Genomic DNA, 18,270 nt, shown 5'->3' with positions numbered 1-18,270 from the left:
AGGGAATTCTGAACAGGAACTTCTAAGATAAAGCCAGTCTTTATCTGTCCCACATTTGAATTCACATATTATGTCAGGTGTGGCGCAGGTGGGTGTGGTTTAGGGCAAATGGCCTCACATGCCGACTTAGGACCCCTGCCAGGCCAAATTAGGCTCACAGGCCAAAATGTCCCAAAGCTGATCTATGTATACGTACTGCACAAATAACTTTTAACTTTTTTATTTTTCACATCTAATAACACATAAAAATTACAATACCTGTACATAGAATTCATGGAAGGTATACAATGCTACCCTTTGTGCCATTATTCTTTTTTCATAATACAAGTCTCTCCAGTAAGGTTATTGTGAAGCTGCTGCTGAGGTTCCAGTTTCACAACTTCCTAACCATAGAATGACCCCAAAGCAATGCCCTACAAAATCATCTTCCATGCTTGTCTGTCTCATCAGTTGTACTTGCTTCGTCAATCTTTCCATTAAGGCATTTTGCTGCATTAAAATTTTCCATTCTTGAAATGTTCCTCTCTCTCTCTCGTTTTCTGATTTCTTGCTATTACCTATCTAGATGCAGCCAATAACATCAATAAAACCTCTTTATATGGTTCATCTGAATTTTGGTCATCAAATATAGTTAACAATGCCAGTATCAGGAAAGGTTCTATGTGGTAGCTTATTATTTTACTACATTCCAGTAAGATTTCCCCCCAAAAAACTTGTACGGCATCACATCCTCACCACTTATGTAAGTATGTGCCCACTTCTGGGCAACCACATCGCCACATACAGGACTCACTGCATATATTAAGCTTAGTTGCTGAAACTAACTCAATGGGTTTCTTTTCCACATCTCTTTCCCATTTTCCATTGTAATATTAAAATTTAGGTCTCTCTTCCAGCATAGATTTAAACTTGGCTGGAAGAATGATATATAAATATAGTAAAATATATTTATCCAAACAGAACAGGCTTTCCAACAGCTACACTGGTAAAAAAGAAACACTACTCATAAGAGTGGAAAATATAGGCAATAGTTTAAGCAAAGCATGGGCAGCCAACAGTCTTCAGGATAAATAGCGCTAGTCTGGCCTATGAAAGCTCCTAGTGGAACACTTCAAATGATTATGTTGCTGGGATCTGTCAATGGATCGCAGAAAGTTCTACCCAGGTAATGGCAGGATCGCATCACTTCATCACTGGTTCCATAAGATCTGGAGGGATTCAGGTCAGAGGTTTTGTAGCTTTTGTGGCTAAACACTCAGAAAGCCCCATACTTCCTGCCCTGCCCCATCCTAAAATTCTGGTAGATATGAAGAGATGCAAATATTGACAGCAACCTAGAACTCTTGAAATTTTAAAGTACATGAGTTTTGGCTTTGAGAGACTCTGTCATCACTGTGCTGGCAGAGACTACCCATGTTGTTATGGGGTTGCGTGGAGGGAGATCTCTGCCCCAGCCAACCCCATTTGAATTGCACCGCTAAGTCATAAAGCTCTCACTGTCCTCAGCAGCAGTTCACAAACCCTCACTCACAAGTTGCCAGTCCAAAAGAACAGAAAGCTCACAAGCGCTTGCCGCTTCCCTCCCACAAGAGCAAAGAGACAAGAGGCACATACCAGCCGGCTAATCTCCTCTTGCCTATCCGGGGCAGACCTCGCTGTTGCTTTGATCATGGTGGAGGTCTGATTGTCCGTTAGTTTCTTAATGCACCGCTGGCCAGCCACAATGTTACATACCTGCCAAAGACATTTACTTTTAATTGTAGTTTTTGTTATCTTGCCCTTTGGCCCCAATATTGGTCTTCCAGATCGACAACAATGAAAGCATAAAACAAACACACACTTAAAACTCAGATCAATGTCAGCAGCAGCATATAAGAACACTTATGGAAAACAGCAGCAGCTTCCTGTTAATCTGGATCAGCCCGCCCCAACCCCCTGGAGAAACAAGGAGTCCTCAGTACTCCAGGACTGTTGCTCCTTCTTCAGAAGGAAGTTCTACAAAGCTGACACCATTACAGAGAAGGCCTTGATTCTTGTGTCAGTCAGCTTTACAGTCAATGGTAGAGGAACAAAAAACAGGGCCTCTCTGGGGGACTGCAGAAGGAGATTGAGTCCCTATTTTTGGGGACTCAAAATTAAGAAAATGCACTATGCACTATCCATGTATAAGACAATCCCTTATTTTAAACTTTGAAAATTTAGGAAAAAATATAGTTTTATACACGGGAAAATGTGGTACATTAGAGGAAATCATAAACTTTACCCAACTACAGCTATGGAAAACTTGCAGATACAGCCAAATAGCTTTTGAGTTGGGAGCCAATTTCCCATAGATTTTTTGAGTGATAATGGAGCACTTTAATCTGTAAAACTGTTCTACTAACAGCCCTCTCAGAATCTTGGGCAAGCCAATACGACAGCCATGCTCAGGGGCCAGTAAGAGACCATTGGGCAGTGGTTCACATGTGAACATTAAGCCATGGTCAGAAACAAAGGCATGGTTTACCATGAAGAAGCGGTGTGCTAGTGCATGCTGCCCAACAGCAGCTGCTGCGCTCCTCCCTTCCCAGAGTCAGGGGGGGGGACCATGGAGAAGCTGACTTAGCATTATATGCAAGCCAGCATTCATGGGCTTCTTTTAAAAAACAAAACCTTGGCTTCCAGTAGTAGTTTGCAAAGAAACAATGAGTGCTGTTTCACACATTAGGTGAAGCCAGCCATTCTGTGGTTTTGTTTTCCACTTCTGGAAAGGGAGGAGCAAAAGAGGTGCAATTCACTGGCATGCACTAGCATGCTATGTACTTGTTCATGGTAAACCACAGTTCATTTCAAACAATGTGTTACCAGTACATGTGAACCAGACCAGTGTGACTGGCAGCTTCCTGGGTTCCAATCCACCATGTATCCATTAGTCACTACTGAGTCCTGCCTACCCTTGATTTGGGCCAAGCAGGCAAAATTTGTGCTGAGTGCTTGGCATGGAAAGGGAGAAGGGAGTAGGGAACATCGCACTGAAATTATTCACAAAGGGGACTTTAAAAGGCAAGGTGAATGGGCAAGATTATGAGCCTCCAATTAGTTTCAGAGCATTTGCTAAGGGGAAGGATTTAAAAAGGTTGTCCCCTCCTTTTCCTTCTCCACCTGCTTTCCCTTCCTGCATCTTGTCTTTTTAGTCTGTAAGCCTAAGGGTTGGGCTGTGGTTCTTTTCTGTTTGGAAGACATCATTTATCTGAAAAGCAGGATAATAAAACACAACAAAGTTGTGACAGGCTGCTTTGAGCATAGAGGGTAAGATTCATAGAATTGTGGAGTCAGAAGAGGCCCTGAGATCATTGATCAACCCCTGCAATGTAGGAATATGCAGCTGTATCATATGGAGGACCAAACCCTGCAAACTTGGTGTTATCAACAACCACGTTCTAACCAGCTGAGAAATCCATGGGACTGTTACGTTTAAAGCAAGCAGTCAAGATTGGTCAAAGTCTCATGGTTGGGAAAGAAGGAAAATTCGGCTTATTTTTAAAAATTATCTATTTATTATATATTATCTATTTATTATATTTATAATATATTTATTATATATATTTTTATTCTCAGTGTATAAAATTGTAGTGTTTTGTGTTGTGTCTGTGTGTTTAGTCACTTCTTCTTTGTTTTTCAGTAAAAATTAAAAGTCTTAAAACAGCTAGAGGCCAAAACACAAAAAGGTTCAAAAGGATAAGAACAAGTACAAACCGGAACATAACTGTTCATGCAAGGGCACCCACACCCACCCTCTATAACAGCAAAGCCTTGAGGTATTTCAAAGCCATCTCCCCATCCCATTCCGAAAATCAGTTTTCACCTCCAGAGGTAGATATGTGTGCTTCTGCTCTTGGCCGACTTGAAGACATGGCAAGTGGGGGTACTTGAGCTGGAGGTTGTATTTCTGCTTGAAGTACTGCGCTACTGTGCACTCCACCGTCTGACCGCTCTCCAGCTGGAGAGGGAACCTACACAGAAGAAATCCACAGCTGTTTAGAGAGCCCAGTACAAAACTGCGCAGGAAAAAGAGCTCGAGCCTCTCCAGACTGATTGGTTTTGCAGGTGTACTCTACGTCTTGTATTGTGCATTAGTGGTGAATTTATGCTGGACCATCCACACATCATTCTGCTTTGTAAGTTGTTGTGTGATGCTTCCCCAATGTTACTGCATTATTGCTATCTGGAAGAGCACTCTTGCCCTATAGGGCAACAAAAGCAGGACAAACAACAACTCCAAAACATTTGCATTATGAGAAGTTGCAGGATTTTATTAGGCTCTTAATTCCACCTTCAGGGCAGCTTTCCCCACACTGACAGTTGAAACAAGTTACCTAGCAGCAGTGCACACTTCTGAGAAAGTGCCCAGCAGTCAGTTCCCAAGGCTTCCTGCATCGCCAGACTAAGAGTGTTTTTTCTCATTCCCCTTTCTAAATGCTACCCAACAGATGCTAAATGTCACAAGGTAACACACACCCCTCCTGAAACACACAAACACACACCACAAGTGTCTCTCCCCCTTCCCCCAAGCTAACAGCCTTACGTTTGGTGGCTAGCCGGCCTCCGAGTAACGTTACACACACGGTATTTCCTCTTCATCTGTCCACAATGAGTCACCTCCACTTTCAAACCTATCAAAAGAGAAACACATCTGATGTCAATCAATTAATCAGCTAATTGATCCAGTCAACATGTAAAACAGAGAACGCAAAGGAGGGATAGGGTGTCCCAGCCTTTCCACCACAGCCTCAAAAATATTGCCCCTCTTAATTTTGCCTTTTGCTTTGCATCTATTTCCTTTGTGGCCCTGCAAGAAAACCACTTGCCAACTAGGGCCTTTTATTAGAGTCTCTGCCCTCTTTTACCTTTGATCTCCTTGGTGAAACGGACTCTTTGAGAATCAGTCAGGGGCTTCGGCTGCTCATCAATGTTCCGGATGTCCAGCACCTCACACATGAACTCAATCACTGGCTGGGCCTTGTAGAAGGCTGTCGCTGATACTGTTGTGGGGTGAACAGACAAGAGTGCAGGTCAGTCAAGACAACAGAAGCACAAGCGTCACGGTCATTTCTTGACTCTCGTTCTCTGCCACCATTTTGCAGGAGGGGTTCGAGTGCACACCAGAACTTTAGGTCTATCTATGCAATTAATGTGGATTTAAGTACTGTCACAACAAATCCATATTTAAATGATTTTTTGCAGTTTGGAAAGTGACAGAGAAAACTACGGGATAAACAAATGACCAGTGGAAAAACATGTAAATACTCCGTAACGAAACCAGGATGATGATGATTACTACTACTACTAGAATTTGAATTTGTATGCCACCCTTCATCCATAGATCTCAGGGCCATTCACAGCATAAAAATACAAGATATAAACACAAAATACGTAATACAAACAAGAACCAAAGAAGAATCCCCTCCCTCAAATGCTCTAGAAAAAAACAGATTTTTAAAAAGCAATGCAACACTTGCAGAGAACCAGGTAAGTTTACTTATGTTTACATAATACATTTTTGCTCTGCCTTTTATGAAGCTGTTTAAGGAAACACCAGCCATGCATGCTGTCAGAAAACTTGTGCTGTGAACTGTCAAAATAATCACCACAATGCAAGCTGCAACTGACTGAGCTCTTTTTCTCCATTGAACCTACCACAACAGTTAATTCAGGCACCTCTGGTGAACAGGGCCCCACAGAACCTAAGAGGCACTGTCAACAATCCTTTTTTCAGCCACAGTCTTCTGGTTGGGTATTCTGAATGTTTTACAGTGACATTTATATATCAGGGTTACTGTTAGAGGACCTCCGTACAGGGAGCCTCCGCCTCTCCTGTTGACCAGCACTTCGCCCAGTGAGAGCAGCAGCAGCGGGTCAGGTGGGGGAATGAGGAAGTTAATGGGCTGGAGGAGTCAGGGCTCGGCTATGCTAGAGAGCCATTGCAACGCCCTGACCAACAGATGGAGGGGAACAGGCAGCCCCTTCCGGCACCCAAATTAAGGCGCGCCACCAAACGTAAGGTCGGGAGGAGGCGTTTCAGGGTGCCCAAACTCTTATGCTGGGCACGTAACAGGAAACGTCTACTCCCGGATTCTGCGAGTGACTGAGCAGTCATGTTTTCTGCTTTCTCTGCACTGTAAATACTATGCACAATAAAACTCTTACAAGACAGAGCGCACTCAGGCGTCTTAACTCAAGAGTAGCCGCAACAGCACCATTACAGTTACATTTCTGCATGCATTTAGTTACCATCAATATTCAGCATCATCTTCCACATAGCGGGCCTGACAGACTGGTGGAACCCAAACCAGACCTCCCGACCACCTCCCAGCGGGTGATAGTACCCTTCAGGAGGAGAGAAGAAGGAACGGCCCACTGGCGTGTACCTGAGGACAAAGAAAATGAAGAACATTAGCCCATGCTATGCCCATGTAGGACAGCAAGCTCTTGATATTTGAAGTCTAGACTGAGGCACAAAAACCTTTCAAGAATGTCCCTGGGCCTCAAATCTTCTTACAGATTTGTCACTAGCATAATTTTGCCCAGTTCTTTCCTCGTACCTAGGCACTGTTTACTTGGGGTGGGCAGTCTTCAAAGTTGCAAGTTAAAGGATTTCCTTGCTCCATGCATGCCAATCCAATCACTTCAATCTGTGGAACTTGCACCTCTACAAGTGCCAAGTGATGTCCATTCCGCATTTGAAAGCAGTCATTTTCCTTTAAGGACGCAGCACCTGTGCTTTGGAACACCCTGCCTATTGATATTATGTAGGCACCATCACTATACTCTTTTAGACACCAGCTGAAGACTGTGAAGAAGCGGGAGAGAGCTACTCCCTCACAGAACCCCAGAAGATCCCACAAAAATACAACTCCCAGGGCCATGCTGGCTTCATGGATGTAATATATCTGTGTGGAAACAGTATAAAAGATGTGCCCAGAGTTGTGTGCATCTTCCCTTTAAAAAAATTAACTAAATCCCTGAACACAAAAGAAAGTTACCTCATGGAGGCCAGGTGCCTCATGGCAACATCAAGGGCTTGGACAGATTCCAGCGGAACAGGAATCTGCCCGCTCACCAGGGCCTCGTGAAGCATCCGCCAGCTCACAATGGCCATCCACTTGATTGAAACCTTGAATATCCTGTCTTTGCCTTCCCCTGGAATCGTCACCTCAAAGTCAACCTACAAACAAAAGACAGAAAAATAAATTAATTTCTTTAAAATGTTTTTTGTTGTATTACTAGTTGGCCCTGCCACGTGTTGCTGTGGCTCATCCGTGTGATTCCCCCCACCCTGTCCTGACCCATGACGTATCACGCCCCCTCTTCCCCCCACCCCCGGCTTATCCCTGTGACTGGTCCCACCGTGCCCTGACCTATCCCATCCCCTCCTCCCCCCAACCCCCACCCAGACGAGTCAGTACCTCCATTCAGCCTAGTCTATAAAGGCTTCGACCTAGTATGTAAATGAGAGCCGAAGTGCTGTTGAGAGGGAAGGTTTTATAGATGCAGTACCAGTGTAGCCGCCACTATAGGGCGCTAGTTTGCAACCTGGTTCTTTTCCCAGCATGCATTTTCATCTGAGTGGTGTGTTTTGAAACACGGGGTTTTAGATAGCACAGGTGTGCCATCTGACTTATCAAACTTTCCTATTGCCTTTGGACATTCGCATGTGGTGTTGTGTCAAAATTTCACCTCAATTGGTCAAGCAGTTTTGTAGAAGAAGAAGAGTTTGGATTTGATATCCCGCTTTATCACTACCCGAAGGAGTCTCAAAGCAGCTAACAATCTCCTTTCCCCTCCTCCCCCAACAACAGACACCCTGTGAGGTGGGTGGGGCTGAGAGACTTCAGAGAAGTGTGAGTAGCCCAAGGTCACCCAGCAGCTGCATGTGGAGGAGCGGAGATGCGAACCCGGTTCCCCAGATTACGAGTCTACCACTCTTAACCACTACACCACACTGGCTCCACATTGGAGACGAAGGAACATACCCAGTTTACATTTATATATATATAGATCAGGCATGTCAAACCTGTGGCCCTCCAGATGTTTTGGACTACAATTCCAATCTTCCCCAACCACTGGTCCTGCTAGCTAGGGATCATGGGAGTTGTAGGCCAAAACATCTGGAGGGCCGCAGGTTTGACATGCCTGATATAGATGATTTGCATTCCACAGTAGTCAGGTTGTAATACAATAAAATACAGGGGGTGGGGGAATAAAAGAACCATTTTAAAATATGAGTATTTAATTCAGACATGCTACAGGCCACCTGAATGAATATCATGGAGCACATGCGGTACACAGTTTTGTGGGCCCCTGCCTTATATGGTATGGCATGGAACTATGGCTTTGGAACCCCTGCCTTATATGGTATGGAACTAGAACTAGGAGTGAAGGATTGAAGAAAAAGAAGTCTGCATTAGTGAGTTTGTTAGGCCTGTTATATAGTCATTTTCAGACAATGAAATAGTTGTTGTTAAGCTCCTGCAGTCTCTGGCATTCATTAAACACAATTCCAGCTGAAAGCACAATACTTGGCAAGTCCCTTTCAGGAGGGGCTTGAGTTCAGGTCAGAACATAAAGGGAGAAAGAATTGGAATCACACTTAAGAGTATGTTCCCAATTGGGTCACCAGACACCAAGGTGATGCCAAGTGACTGACATGTAATTTTCAGTCACTGCCATGTTGGATGCACAGCAGGGATAGAAGGGAACACCAATGCAACTTCTTAATTCTCCTGATCCTTCTAGCTTTAAAAAGAGGGTGCCTGAGGAATAGAGAGAACACCGCCCGCCCACCCACCCAAGAGAACACTGCCCTCTTACCCTTTCATTGCCAATGGGCAGGGCAGTGACCGTATAGATGTTCTTTTTCCCATCGTACACCGGCTTCCGATCTCCAAAGATTTGAGGTTTGAAGTGTTGTACCATGTATTCCACAACCTCCCTGCAGAGAGAGAGACCAGGAGGGGAGGGGGAGGAAGAGAGAAGCTAGAAGGATTGGCTAGCGGGTTCACAATTCCAGTAAGAAACTAGGACCAGGTGTATGACTGGGCTGGGAGCAGCCAAGCTAGAATGTGAGGGAGGACTCAGGATCATTTGGGTCAGTGGCTGGTGCTGGAAAAGTTGAAGCCTTAACATGCAGCAAGTGGAATGTACTGCTCTGCTGAGTAAATGAGTGCAATAGGCTAAGCACCTAGACTTTACCAAGACTATCTAATACAGGCATCCCCAAACTGCGGCCCTCCAGATGTTTTGGCCTACAACTCCCATGATCCCTAGCTAACAGGACCAGTGGTCGGGGAAGATGGGAATTGTAGTCCAAAACATCTGGAGGGCTGAAGTTTGGGGGTGCCTGATCTAATACAACAACTTCGTATTGCTTGGCCAATCACCTCGGCTGATCTTGTATTTTCCCTCATTCCCATAAGTGATGTGACTTGTCCGGAAAATTTTGAATTGGAAAATATTCCTTATGTAAATCATAGTGATTTGCATCAGGAAAAGAAACACCTGATTGCATTAGAAAAATTACTCATGCCCTAGAGAGCAATCTAATAAAGCATGTTTATTTTACTAGAATTTAGTAAACAAAGCTTTAAAAACCATCAGAAATTGCCAAGCTTGTTTAATGTTGTGTTTGCAACAGGCATTCATTCACTCTTATTAATGAACTTGTAGAACAGGACATTTTCCAGCCCGCATCACAGATTCCCATTCACAAACACTGCACAGCAGCCAATGAGGTAGTTGTGAACTCCACAATTCTGCAGAAACATAGCAAAAGTGACAGAATTTAATGCTTTCATCGCTAGACTGAGACAGATGGGTTAACCTGAAGTGGCAAAAATGATGTAGAATGCTTGGTAAATGATTTGTTTCCTTATCAGGTTTCTTTATTGCTCTTTACCAAAAATGGTCACAGGGTAGTTTACCAAAAAAGGGGGGGGGAGGGCAATATAGAATAAAATAAGCAGCAAAAAACTTTTAAAAATCCGATCAGAAGGTCGGCGGTTCAAATCCCCGTGACGGGGTGAGCTCCTGTTGCTCGGTCCCAGCTCCTGCCAGCCTAGCAGTTCGAAAGCACGTCAAAGTGCAAGTAGATAAATAGGTACCGCTCCAGCGGGAAGGTAAACGGCGTTTCCGTGTGCTGCTCTGGTTCGCCAGAAGCGGCTTTGTCATGCTGGCCACATGACCTGGAAGCTGTACGCCGGCTCCCTCGGCCAATAACGCGAGATGAGCGCTGCAACCCCAGACTCGGTCACGACTGGACCTAATGGTCAGGGGTCCCTTTACCTTTACCGATGCAATTTATAATAGAAGGCCTACCAAAAAAAGAGCTTTCATCTGGCATCAAAACAAAATTTATTATTTTTATTTATACTCCACCCTTCCTCCCAAATATACAGCTAAGGTGAGATGCACTTCGGTGGAGAGGTCATTCCACAAACATGGAGCCACCACCATTAAGGCTCTACCATGCATCCCTGCATTATGCATCTCATTTAGCATAGGGATGACCCAGAAAGCCTCTTCTTATCTTAATGCAGGGTTGATACAGGAGACAGCATTCTCTCAGATATTTGGGCTGCAGATCATTCAGAGCTTTAAATGTTGTCTTAAGCACATAGTTTTGTGCCCGGAAGGTAATTGGCAACCAGTGTACCTGCTTGAGTTCTATTCCCCTCCACACTCTGGCTGCCATATTCTTCACTCGTCGCAGTTGTTGAATTGCATTCAAAGGAGGCCTCATAAAAAGTGTGTCACAGAGTGTGGCTAACTGTACCCAGGCTATTCCTGTCCAGAAAAAGACTGCAGCTGACACACCAACCAGTGAATAAGTATGAAATTTGTATTAATGTTTTCCACCCAATAAACTTATTTTTAATTGCCTTTGATGATATGCTAAAATAATTTCTAAAAAAATTACTTGAATAATTTTGATGTTTATCATAAAAGTTACATAAGCATCTGGGTAATGCCCTGAGGTGGTCAAGAGCAACACTGACCAGGCAAATACTGACAAGTCATGGTCAAGCATGTTTAAAGTAGACTTGGTCAACCTGGTGCCTTCCAGATGTTGTTAGACGACAGCTCCGCTTAACTGTATGGGAACCGTAGGCCGACAACATCTGGAGGGTTGAACTTTAAAGCATTGCCATTATGAAATAATATCAACTGTTTCTCCACTTACTACTTTTTTGTGTGTATCTGGCCTGACTGCCAGTTTTTTTTAAAATAAAAAAATAATTAATGTTACTGCATTTTTATTCCACACTTGCCAAAGAATAGGGCGACATATAAATTTCTCCCGCCAAAAAAAAAAAAGTACCATCTCAAAAACTGCACGAAGTCGGTGAGGTTGGCTGTGTGCAACCTGTCCATCTAATGAACTTCATGGATAAGTAAGGACTTGGACCTGCGTCCCCTCCTTGGTCCTCGTCTGACATGTTGGCCTTTGCCAGTGATGAATGCTTGCGTTCCTTTTTGCATAATGCTTGTAGTTACAAGCAGGTGGCCAGTGGGGGCAGTACTTGCCCCTGGCTGCTGCAAGGCTAGGGGACAAGTAGCCCTTGTTCCTGTCCTTGCTAACAAATAGCACCATAATTTTTATTTTTAAATTACTGTATTTTTTCGTCTATAGGACGCCCCCTATTTTTGGGGACTCAGATTTAAGAAAATGGGGGGAGATGGCCCCATGTATAAGATGCCCCCTAATTTTTGACATTATTTTAAAGGGGAAAAACCTAGTGTTATACATGTAAAAATATTGTACGCTGCCCTCTACCTAGTAGCAGTCTTGAAATATTTGACCAGCATGCCAACTCTACAATGCCTTCAGCTGACATCTCAGAAGCCTGAGTTTGGTTTCCAGGAGTGGGGGAGAGTGAGCCTCTATAGTTCTCTCACGCCTTCATGGATAGCCAAGCCAGAATTATGCAAGTTAAAAGAGAACTGGCCTAAAATTTCATCAGCTGCTCTACACACATGCTCCTTGTGGAATTTTCAATCTTTAATTCAGATAGCTCTCAATACTGACCTTCCCAGGCAAAGAACTAAACGAGCAGCAGAGTTTTAAACAGCAGTACAATTGCCCAAAGCCTAAGGACAGCTATTTTAAAAGCCTGGGACCGCAGCCAAGATCACACAGCTGCTGTAAGCTGACCAGTGATAGAGCCCAAAGCCCAGTTATCTCTCAAGCCGCCACCGCCAGCGCATGGCCAGAGATGGGGTGAGGAGAGAGGCCAAATTCCCAGTGTGGGCGGAGAGGAAGGAAGAGAGATGCTGCAGGAAAGCCACTTCGCTGCCAGTCCAAGCATCAGTTTGCAGGGTCAGCTCCCACCTGTGCAAAAAGCGGCAACTTCACTCGTAGCAAAGCTAAATAGTGTCAAGTATCCCACTGGGCAGAAACAGGTGCAACAGGTGTGCTTGGAAGTGGGGCTCTCACAACTAGCCAGACGGGGGAGGAGAAGACATGCAGAGCTCTGCAGGCATTTTCTCCAAGGCCTTTGGCTTCTTCCCAGTTAAGGGGCTGGACAAGAGGAGAAATTGCTAAACGCTAATACTTGCCTTACCTGTTGACTCTGCGTGGGCACTTGTCTGGCTTGATGTCAACTTCATAGTGATAGACGTCAATCTTGGGAATGTCTACTTCAAAGTAGTTGGCTAAGAGTTTGATTGGCTTCCCGACAGTTCCTATCCCGGGCCGGCGAGGAGCTTGAAATACCTGCTGCAGGGGTGGCAGATAAGTGCCTGCAGCGGTTGCTAGACAAAAGAAAGAAGGGAGGATATTTTAAAATGTCACAGCAGTACTCTTCAATCTTTCCAAACTGAGGACCAAACTTTAGCCTGCACATGCATCTGGAGACCCATTACTTAATATGTTGCGGTGTATTTGCACAATGGGGTACTGCTATTGTGATCCATCCTAGGTCAGGCTGTGACCTGGTAATGTGCCCAGACCCACCAGTTGAAGACCAGTGCTTCAGAGAGCAGTAGGCAACCTAAGGCCCGGGGGCCGGATGCAGCCCAATCGCCTTCTCAATCCAGCCCACGGACAGTCCAGGAATCAGCGTGTTTTTACGCGAGTAGAATGTGTCCTTTTATTTAAAATACACCTCTGGGGTAGTTGTGGGGCCTGCCTGGTGTTTTTACATGAATACAATGTGTGCTTTTATTTAAAATGCATCTCTGGGTGATTTGTGGGGCATAGGAATTAGTTCTTTTTTCTTTTCTTTTCTTTTTTCAAAATATAGTCCGGCCCACCACATGGTCTGAGGGATGGTGGACTGGCCCACGGCTGTAAAAGGCTGCTGACCCTAGAGCAAGGGTGGTTAACTGGTTGCACTTCAGAGGTACCCATCAGCCTCAGCCAACATGGCCAAAAGAGTTGTAGTCCCAAGTAAATGATTTAGACTGCAGCCTAAGCTGTATAGGGAAAGAGCGGTGCAAAGAGCTTTCCAAAGAGATGGAAAGTCTGCAGTTCAACTACCTGTGACAATATGAACCCAACACTTAAAAAGGAGTCAGCACTGGATTTTTAAGTCATACATCTCCAGCTCATCCTGGCAGAATGCACGCCCACTGTAACCTTTCCCTCAATCTCTCTGGTAACCCAGTTCCACTGGATGGCCCTCACCTAGCAAAAATTAATTCCACAGTTCCCAGCCTAATTCCTGGGGCCTCTGGCTGCAAAGTTTAAACACAGGAATGACAAATGAAAAGCTCAGTTATAATATTTTTAGGCCTGTCAAATGCACTAGTGGTGCTAAGGTAGACACAAGGCATGCACCTTGGTGGTTTGTAGAATACAGAGGCGTTTGGTCCAGAAGGTTGGAGACTTATTGTTCGGCAACATTGGAAGGGTGGAGGGAAGCTCAAACCAAAGATTCACAATAGATTGATTCAGAGAACAAAAGCGAACAGAAACCAAAGGAACCCCAAAATTCATGGTTTCTGGAGAACAGCAGTAAAGAGTCAGATTTCCCTGGTGCCAACGGTGTTGCATGAGATGCAAAGTGGTAAAGGAATCTGCCTGAGATAATGAAGATTTCAACCCCCAACCTCACTGAAGGGTTCCTAATAAAACTAGAGGCAAAGGGGTGTGGGACGGACCAAGTAGAATTCCCAGATGTTAGGGGCTGGACAGTTTGTGCTGCCTGGGGGCTGGTGGACCCTGTACTCCCAGAACACCTGGACTTCCCCAGCCGGCATCATGTTCATGGGAACATAGGACAGTTCTGGTCACTGTGCCTCAAAAGGGGATATTGTAAAGCTGGGGGAAAGTTGAAGAAGGGGAACCAAAATGATCAAGGGGCTTGAGCAACTCCCCCGTGTGGAAAAGCTGCAGCATTTAAGGCATTTTAGTTTAGAAAACAGGCAAGTAAGCAAGGGGACATGATGTGTGTAGAATTATGCACGGCATGGAGAAAAGTGAACATGGCACCAGCCAGTAAAGCTGAATGGTGGAAGTTTTTAGACCACACATACCGTAGTTCAACTGTGGATTTCGCTTCCACCTTCTCTGGTGGCTTTACAAGGGATTTAGGCAAATACACGGAGGAGAGGCTACCAATAACCACTAAATATTATGGTTAGTTACTATTTACAGTATTGAGGGCAGTGTGCACTAGAGGGTGTGTGTGTGGCGGAATAGTGCCTGATGATGATTCCAGTTCATCATGGGTTAACCTATCACTCCCATGATAGGCAGGTGTTCCCTGGGAGGCGGAGCTAGATGGAGTTCTAAATGGAGGGGGAACAACCTTATAACCGTCATTATCAAGATGCAGGAGCTGTATTAACAAGTCTGTATTATACGAAAAGAAGATATGCACTCGTAAGAACCAGAGAAATCCATGTTTTCAAGTTAAATAATAAAGTTAAATGTGCCTAAACGTTCACTGACTCGAGCAGTGTCTCAGTACCTTCAGAGGTGTGACTAAGAGGCGAGAACAAAGCTTTCCTGTTTGCTTTTTCTCCTGTCATACAAAGGGCTGGTTAGTGAAGCCAGGGGAGCCACATAGTTGCCTAAGGGAGAGGCAATTTGTAGCAGTAGGGATCCATGGGAGGGAGACCCCACTGGTGGCAATAGGCTTTGAACGCAGAGCCCTGAGGTACCCTGGAGACAAGTCCAATTTGGACACTGGAGGTTTACTCCCGTTTGTACAGAAGCACAGGGAGAGCCTCTGTTGTTAAAGCAGTGAGGGGTGGGAAACGGGGAATCCCTCACAGGGTGTTGCCGTGCTCAGGTCCTGCTTGCAGGCTTCCCATAGCCACTGTGAAAAGAGGGTGCTGGATCTCTTCTCACAGTTAAATTATGGAATTCGCTGCCACAAGAGGTAACGATGGCCTCCAAAGTGGATGGCTTCTAAAGAGGGTAAGACAAATTCACTAAGGATGAGAATATCAATGACTACTAGCCCTGCTAGCTGTGTTCTAGGTCAAAGACTAGGAAGTATGCCTTTAAAAACCATTTGCTGGAAATTGCAGGGTGGGAGAGTGCTGTTGTGCTCAGGGCCTGCTTGTGGGCTTCCCATGGCATCTGGCTGGCCACTGTGAGAAGAGGGTGCTGGACTAGATGGGTCACTGGCCTCATCCGGCAAGGCTCTTATGATATTCTTAGGAGCTGCCTTCTATCAGGCCAGACTATTTGTCTGTCTGGCACAGCATTATCTGCTCTGAGCAGCAACATCTTCCACAACCTGGTGCCCCCCAGATGTTTTGGACCACTGCTCCCATGATTCCTGACCACTGGCTGTGCTGGTTGGAACTGATGGGTGTTGAAGTCCAAAAGGGTACCAGTTTGGCAGAGGATGCTACAGGGTCCAAGACAGATATATATGCACACACAGCTCCTAGACATTGATTTTAATGGAATATGCCAGGAATTGAGCCAGGAACCTTTCTGCATACAAAACAGAAGAAGAAGAGTTTGGATTTGATATCCTGCTTTATCACTACCCAAAGGAGTCTGAAAGCGGCTAACATTCTCCTTTCCCTTCCTCTCCCACAACAAACACTCTGTGAGGTGAGTGGGGCTGAGAGACATCAGAGAAGTGTGACTAGCCCAAGGTCACTCATCAGCTATGCATGTGCTTTACCACTGAGTTATCCCACTCTAAGCACTGTTTCCTCCTTGGCAGCAGAATTAAGTGGTACAAGTCATGAGGCTATACAAAGTGAGCTGTAACACTTCAGGATGATCAACACTATTAAGGATTCTCTCACTTTTAAAACGTCCTGCAATAATAAATCTAGTACGTTGGTGATAAAGGTCTAACCCACCTCTCTCCCCTGCTTTTTATTTGTGGGGTGGATTTTTATTTTTATTTTAAACCACACACACACACACAGAGAGAGAGAGAGAGCAGTAAGAAAAATTAATGTTGTCATTCTACCTGTGGTCTGCACAACCCTTTATACCACTCCATTCTGTGGCCTCGTGAAGATTCAAGTAAAGTGTGGTGATAATTCAGAGTACAGAAGGGAAATCTCATAGAGGGAAATTAGTTCTCTTCAACTACTCTTCCCAGAAAATAAAATTTGGGAAGGATCAATTGAATGCTGTTCTTTTTAAGTCAAGTCACTCGCATGGGAAGCAATAGGTTCCACCCTGCAATCAATCTCAACCTGCCCTTTAACCTACCGGCTTCCCCAGTGAACAGACTTGGGAGTCTGCTCTCTTACAAGGTCACCCAGAGGCCAGCATCCATCTCTGAAGAGCCCTCTCCATACCATAAACTGCTATTATCAGCCCTGCATCCCACCCAACACGGCTCTCCATAGATGCAACATGATTTACAAGCCTCAGTGAGGAGGGTGGTTTGCTGAGGGCAATCAGTTGTTGTATGTGTTTAACATTACATTTTAAAATTTCAAATAAAAACCTTGCATTTAGTGGGGAGGTCTTGGTAGTGGTTATGGTAGATACTGGATGCAAAGCAAACATTGGGTTGAATCCAGAATGAGTTAGTAGAATTTGGGTGGGTCCTAGAACACAGCCAGCAGGGCTAGTTGCCATTTATATTCTCATCCTTAGTGAATTTGTCTTACCCTCTTTAGAAGCCATCCACTTTGGAGGCCATCGTTACCTCTTGTGGCAGAAAATTCCATAATTTAACTGTGAGAAGAGATCCAGCACCCTCTTTTCACAGTGGTCAGGCAGGTAGGTGGCTATGGGAAGCCTGCAAGCAGGACCTGAGCACGGCAACACCCCCTCTAGTGCACACTGCCCTCAATACTGTAAATAGTCATTAGGAAAAAAAACACCAGCCAGGTGTTGAACAATCTTTCAATGGCCGATTTGCATGCAGGGCAGGTGCCCCAGGTATTACCCTTCATTCTACTTCCACGGCCAATGCTTCTGTTACTTAAACCCCTGTAGCTAGTCTTCAGGAGCCAGAGCGCTGCTGCCGTGTGTTATCCACCGCATTTCACCTTAAACACCCCCTGACCCCCATTGCCCAAGAGCACTGCTTAGAGAAAGTAGAGGAATCCTCTTATCCCAAGCCACACTGCTGCGCTTTGCTTTCTGGCTTACCAATATACTGTGGATTACTCTGCTGTGAGGCTGCTGCTGCGCTTCCTTTCAACACAGTTGAATTCCTCACCAAGAACAGCAGTTCTAAACCTCAATGCAGACCACTTGAAAACTGCTGGGGGGGGTTCCTAAGCAGACAACTTAATAAACTTTATTAGTTCTACAAATCAAGGCACATCCACAAATCACTTTTAATAACCCTTGTCTTTACTCTCTAGAGCCATGGGGGCACATGCCCCGGAGGGGGTCAATTTGATTTTTATGGGGGGGGGGGCAATTAGAGAATGTGTTATACCAAGTTAATGGCCTTTTAGGCTTTCTCCATGTGAATAGGAGTTCACTTTTTGAATAATAAGAATTAAATGTCGGGGGGGGGAGGGCAATCAGGATTTTAGAGATGCTTAGGTGGGGCATGGTCAAATAAAGGTTGGAAACCACTGCTCTAGAGTGATGGATGTGACTGGTTTATAAACTAAGATGTTCTGCAAAACTAATCTCCATCGTTGGGGGTAGGGGCAGAATCCCATGCAAGGCCAAGTACATATAGATATTTAGTACAGACAGATATTTCTCAATGGCTCCACGACAACATTTCCACATATCATAGTTCTAGAACCATTGATATACAGTATAAGGAACATGTTCACATGCCTCTCTGGAATTCCAAAGGGATCATTCGAAGAACCATCCTTGGGAGCATTCAA

General features: G+C 44.8%; 1 protein-coding gene across 2 annotated transcripts in view; it reads right to left on the bottom strand.

The window, feature by feature from the left end:
* LOC118086560 (protein argonaute-1) overlaps positions 1–18,270 on the bottom strand; it is a 46,893-nt gene that overhangs the window by 14,191 nt on the left and 14,432 nt on the right. The window contains exons 2-9 of one of the 2 annotated variants that reach the window (XM_035118315.2): positions 12,600–12,789; positions 8,851–8,971; positions 7,023–7,204; positions 6,271–6,407; positions 4,887–5,021; positions 4,565–4,652; positions 3,845–3,992; positions 1,615–1,734 (exon numbers count right to left, since the gene is read on the bottom strand). In XM_035118315.2, coding sequence (XP_034974206.1) covers positions 1,615–1,734; positions 3,845–3,992; positions 4,565–4,652; positions 4,887–5,021; positions 6,271–6,407; positions 7,023–7,204; positions 8,851–8,971; positions 12,600–12,789 — 1,121 coding nt within the window. Of the gene's footprint in view, positions 1–1,614; positions 1,735–3,844; positions 3,993–4,564; positions 4,653–4,886; positions 5,022–6,270; positions 6,408–7,022; positions 7,205–8,850; positions 8,972–12,590; positions 12,790–18,270 lie in introns of those variants that run through there. The other variant, XM_060275816.1, reaches the window with a different exon arrangement.

This window comes from Zootoca vivipara, chromosome 6 (genome assembly GCF_963506605.1).
Source record: "Zootoca vivipara chromosome 6, rZooViv1.1, whole genome shotgun sequence".
In the NCBI taxonomy this organism is placed as follows: Eukaryota; Metazoa; Chordata; class Lepidosauria; order Squamata; family Lacertidae; genus Zootoca; species Zootoca vivipara.
The sequence above is the reverse complement of the archived record's forward strand: the minus strand, read 5'-3'. Positions and strand labels throughout refer to the sequence as shown.